The sequence below is a fragment of the Alligator sinensis genome, unplaced genomic scaffold (assembly GCF_000455745.1).
Source record: "Alligator sinensis unplaced genomic scaffold, ASM45574v1 scaffold658_1, whole genome shotgun sequence".
NCBI classification, from domain to species: Eukaryota; Metazoa; Chordata; order Crocodylia; family Alligatoridae; genus Alligator; species Alligator sinensis.
The window spans coordinates 704,170-709,999 of record NW_005842109.1 but is presented as its reverse complement, the minus strand read 5'-3'; the positions used below and the strand labels follow the sequence as shown (position 1 = coordinate 709,999).

The 5,830-nt window shown below is 47.4% G+C and overlaps 1 protein-coding gene across 7 annotated transcripts in view; it reads right to left on the bottom strand.

Moving 5' to 3' along the window:
• The window catches only part of ORC3 (origin recognition complex subunit 3), a 91,840-nt gene that overhangs the window by 18,260 nt on the left and 67,750 nt on the right, over positions 1–5,830 (bottom strand). For all 7 annotated transcript variants that reach the window (XM_025205265.1, XM_006024562.2, XM_006024563.2 and 4 more), the window contains one exon: positions 5,169–5,248. In XM_025205265.1, the coding sequence (XP_025061050.1) occupies positions 5,169–5,248 (80 nt within the window). The remainder of the gene's footprint in view (positions 1–5,168; positions 5,249–5,830) is intronic.

The window sequence follows — 5,830 nt, the reverse complement described above, 5'->3', positions numbered from 1 at the left end:
AGCTGGAGAACTTTGGGGGGAATCTCTGAGGAGAAACCTGAGTCCATCACCAGAGCGGCTTGGCGGTCTGATCACCTGTCAATCACTCCCCGTCATCGTAAATCTTGACGTAGTAAAGCCCTGCAGGCACGATAGCTCGTTCCGGCGCCACGTTCGTCATTGATTGATTGGCTGTAACCCGAACCTGTACGTTTGACTGTAATCGATGCAACTGTAACGGAACAAAGGCTCAGCCTCCGTCGCACGTCACTATCTGGGCGACGTAAGTAAACAATCTCCTGTAACCAACACGCGTCTGTGCCTGGTTAATTCCACCCCATCCATTAATTACCCGCCTGTCAAGGCGAAAGTTTTACTGCTCCGGTGGGGGGGGTCAGAAAGCAGCTGCCGGCACTGCTCTGATCTCCGACAAAAGACAGGTGCTGGAAAAGAGGCTAGAGCCAGAAAGGGTATGGATTTTGCCATGGCTATTTCTGAAGTCAGTATTCTGCTGGCTATGGCAAAATAGAGAAACATTTGTTCAAGCTGTGTTCAATAATATTCCTTGAACTCCTGAATGTAGATCCACATTAACTGAATAAGGTCCCTGAATCGTAGAAAATTAGGGTTGGAAGAGACCTTAAGAAGTCATCTAGTCCAACCCCCTGCTCAAAGCAGGACCATCCCCAACCAGATCACCCCAGCCAAAGCTCTGTCTAGCTGGGCTTTCAAAATCTCCAAGGATAGAGATTCCACAGCCTCTGTGGGTAGCTTGGTCTAGTACTTCACTGCCCTTCTAATGAGAAAATTTGTTCTAATATCTAACCTAAACTTCCCTTGCTGCACCTTGAGACTATTGCTCCTTGTTCTATTATCTGCCACCACTGAGATCAGTCTAGCTCAGGTGTGGGCAATTATTTGGACCCAAAGGCCACGTAGGGAGTTTTGGGGAGCTGTCGTGGGCTAGGTCAGCACCTCCCCTGCAATGGGCTCACCAAACCTCCCTATGTGGAACGGGGCTGCAGGCAGGAGGGAGTTGGTGTGGGCACAGACAACAGCTTCACCCTCCAGCCCACCCTTGTACCCCAAAGAGAGGCTTGAGCAGACACCCTGATTCCCTGGGGGAAGCTGCTGCCTGCGTCCACAGCTGATGCCTATGCCATCCCAGCACTGCTTCTGGTGCATGGGCCAGGAGCTGGTATAAGCTGCAAAGCCGTGCTAAAGGTGTGGGATGGTTGGGGGAAAGGGAGAGGGGGACAAGGCAAGACAGCGGCCCTGCCCATGAGTGGCAGCAGCTGGTGCTGGGTGCTTGGCAAAAGCAGGACCCAGCAGGGGGCACACTCGCAGCTTCCATGGCCCTTCTGGCTGCAGCTGCCTAGAGCATGCACCAGGGCTGCCCTGCAGCTACTCCATGCTGCTGCCACCCTGCACCACCTCCAGGCCACCTCGGGCCCTCAGAATGGCAGCAAGGAGGAGCTGCAGGGCAGTCCCAGTATGGGCTCTGGGCAGCCACAGCCAGAAAGGCCCTGGAAGTGGCAAACACACCTGCTGCAGGGTCTTGCTTTTGGCCTGGTGCCCAGCACCGGCCACTGCTGCTAATCATGGGCAGAGCTACCTTTCTGTCTCTCCCTTCTTCCTCCTCCTCCCCCTCCCCCACAACCACCCCACACCTACAGCACAGCTCCACAGCTTACACCAGCTCCTGGCCTGTGTGCCAGAAGTAGCATCGGGTGGGCAACAGCATCAGCTGCGGATGCAGGTGGCTTGTTCCTGCTGGAGATCGGGGTATCCTCCCAGGTCCACAGATGATGCTGCTACATCAGGGCATCAACTGCGGTCCTAGGCAGTTGCCCCGATCCCTGGTGGGAACTTATAGGCAGCGTCCACAGCTGATGTCAGCAGGCACCCAGCACTGCTTCCAACACATGGGGCGGAAGCTGGTATAAGCTGTGGATGAAGCCAAGAAGTGCCTGCCTTCCTGGAATGAAGCAGCAGCTGGAACTGCCGGCTCCCCATGGGCCATATCCTATGACTTTGTGGCTGCTGACCCACAGGCCAGATACAATCGGTTGGCATGCTGGATCTGGTCCTCAGGCCATAGTTTGCCCACCCCTGGTCCCGCTCCATCCCTTTTGTAACCATCCTTTAGGTACTTGAAGAGTGCTATTAAATCCCCCCTCAGTCTTCTCTTCTTCAGACTAAATAAACCTAGTTTCCTCAGCCTCTCCTCAGAAGTCATGTACCCCAGCCCCCTAACCATTTTTGCTGATCTCCACTGGATTCTCTCCAATTTGTCCACATCCATTCTGTAGAGGGGGGCCCACAATTGATGTGACCTACTCCAGATGTGACCTCACCAGTGCCTAACAGAGGGGAATAATTACTTCCCTTGATTTACTGACAATGCCTCTATTCATGTAGCCTGGAATGCCATTAGCCTTCTTGGCAACAGGGGCACACTGTTAAGCTCATATTCAGCTTATTGTCCACTGTAACCCCCAGGTCCTTTTCTGCAGAGCTGCTGCTTAGCCAGTCAGCGCCCAGCCTATACCAGTGCATGGGTGCATAAATAAGGTTGTTCAAGCCAGATGGAACATTCAGAGAAGGAAGCAAGCAAGGCTCTTTGGAGCAAATGTGGTTGGTTCCAAGTGCATCTCATTCTACTCAGAAGATGTTCTGGATTGATATCAATGACACATGTTGCTCCCCAGAGGTCAGCAGCAGTGGTGTTGCCAGAACCTTTAACAGAGGTTCACTAGTCCCAAAGAAAAACTGCCTATGCCAAGAAATACAATCATTTTCGAAGAGACAAAAAAAAAATCACTTGGCAGTAAAGCCTCAAGTTGAGAAGAGGCATGTATGAAAGGCAGACTGGGACAGGCAAGGGGTCTTCCACATGGTGACATACACTGGTGGAAGAGAACAATGTCTCCTCTATATTTCTCCACAGGATCATTTTGTGAATTTGAATGCTTCCTCTTCTCTCCTCCCTCTTCCTTGGAACAGAAAGGTGATCTGGTAGCCCTACTTGTTCACTGCAGGAATGACTGGCTCCTGCTCTAAGGTCACCAAGCTAATTTTTGGGGGCTAACAGTGGTTCTGATGTAAAGTGTGGTGCCAAAATAATTTTCCTGTAGTGCCAGGTGGGAAGCTTAGCCTTAAGTAGATGCTGCCTCATGGTGACTTATCTCAGGCCCAACTCAGAGGGTAATACTAGCCTTGGGATACCCAGCTGTATCTCCAGTCCCAGTCTCCAATCCAAACACAGGATTTTAGCAGACAGACGCAGCTCGAAACTTGGGAAGAAGAGCTTAGATGGTTCAGTTTGAGTTTAAAGAAGCCAAATGTATTTGCAGCCTTAATCTTAGCTATGTAAAGGCACAGCAAACTCTGTACTGGGGCATCCAGGCCAAGTCTAGAGCACAAGCTTACTATGCCTGGAAGCAGCACCCCTTAAACACATCCCCCTACTTCCTCAACTGGAAGCAGATTATCTGTGTATCTACATGGATCTTCAGGCAAACTAATTAATGTAGCAGAGGGTCCCTGGTTACTGTCACTCAGTATCAGTAAACAGGCTGCTTGCAGCCCTGTGGGAAGCAGCTACCCTGCTCCTGGTTCAAGTCGCAGATCACATGGAGCAACGCAGCATGTTTGGGGATACCAGTGCCAGGCATGGAAAATCTGCGGTCTACACGTGGCCTAAATAAACTTCTTTCTGGCCCACTAAGTTCTGGAAAGATTCATAGATGCTAGGGCTGGAAGGGACCTCGAAGATCATCAAGTCCAGCCCCCTGCCCCAGGGGCAGGAAGTCAGCTGGGGTCAAAGGACCCTAGCAATTTAAGCATCCAAGCGTTTCTTGAATATGGCTGAGCAGGATGTACCCCTTCTGAACCCCCTACCAGATTCAGGATCTTCAGAGCCTTAAGGATAACCCAAGGCAAGAAGCCCCATCTACATTAACTATAAATCTAATTAACTAACAAATAGTAATACAACTGCCTACGCTCACGGACAACAGGAGCTTAAGTCTCTGTACTGAAGGCACAGGAACACAGATGATCAGGGTGTGCATGTCCTAGTGCAACAGCGCTCCTTCATCCTCAAAAGACATCCTGAAAGAGCTTCTCTCTTCAGTTCTGTAACTCCAGGCCAGAGGTACTGAATCCCTTAAGGGAGACTCCAAAGAAGAATTCCCTATGACCACAACACTGTGCCTGTGCCAGGACCACCATATTGGCTCAACATTTCATGATACTCGTACTCAACAGGAGGAACAGTTGCAACTACAGTATATTTTCCCTAAACTGGCTTTGAAGTTTTTCCTATTCTAAACATTCACAACCAACAGCAGTCCTTGTTTTGTTGGGACCTATATTAAAATTGCAAAGCTACAAAAAATACCAGCGTGGCTCCTGGCCAAAGATAAAATGCAATTTTACAAAACATTCTATAAAGAGAAATAGTAAAGCTGTTAACAAGTAATTGGGAGCAGTTTACTTTAATTTTCAGGTCAAAATTTGGCCAGTTAATATGGATAATTACCATTAATAAAAGAATGCTGGAAAAAATTGGATTACTGACAGTTTGTTAAATTTATGAACACCCAATAAATAATCACATAAAAAATTCTAAGAACCTCATTCAAACAAGTATTTCAAGTGAGTTGCCAAAATCCTAATTCATACTGAGCACTCTTAAGGTAAATCTTTACTGCACACTTCAATGCCCTGTAAAGATACCATCGATAGTTTTTAATGAGCTACTCCTGGTGCCAAAAAAGATCTACACAGAGCTCTGCATAGGAAAACATATCCAACTTCACAGCAGGTCAGCTGGTCGGTGGGTGTCCTCAAATGTTGTTTCAAAGCTTTGACAGTCATTTAGTGGGCAGTGTAGACAGACCCCCAATGACAGACAGTGACTTCAACTGGGCTACTCAAAGAGTAAGAGAGGAAGTGTATGGAGGAAGATACTAAAAATATGGCTTTGCATGGATCTTGACAGCTTACCAAAACAAAGAAAACTGCAAATGAAAAACAAAAGCCATTTATTTTTACAATCAATAATATATTCAGCTACAAAACTCCAAGGCAGGGAGAGTTCTAAACTTACGGCTCTGGAGAAGCAGATGGGAGATATGCTACATGTCTAAAACAGAACTTATAGAAAATGAAAAGAAGATTACCTCACTAGCTGAAGAGCTGACTCATATTCTTCTGTTTCCCACACTCTCTTTTCTAAACATGCACAGTGCAGCTCTCTGATCTATAAATCAGCACATGAAAAATAAATAAAATGTCTGACAAACAAGTAATGGCAAGTTTTATATTCACTTTACAACATGATGGCTAATTTGAAGCTTAATTCTGTGAGCTGCTGACGGTCCTCAAATCATACTGACAGTAGTTGGACATGAGGTCATTCAGCATCCCATAGGACCAGGGGCCCTCAGAGTTGCAAGAATGAGCTTATATCTAACACCATGTTTTAACACAGTCCATTTAAGAAAAAGCACTGCCAAAAATTAGATGCAAAACTGTGCCAAATCCCACAAATCAAACAAACATTCTCATTGGCAAACACCAGGAAAATTCACATTGTGTCTGCAGCTAAGGCCCACCTCTAGTGATGACGTATCTGATACACCAGAGATTAATGGAAAAGTCCCCATACAAGGGGTATACCAAGATATTGGTAATACAGGGAATTGGGAGGGGGGGGGGGGGGAAGCAGAATTAACTGCTTAATATAAGAAGTCAAATTTGTTTTTTATCAGTGATCCAAATACGGGTCAACAGGCGAGGTACTAGTAAGAGCACCAATGACTGTTTCATTACTGCTATTTTG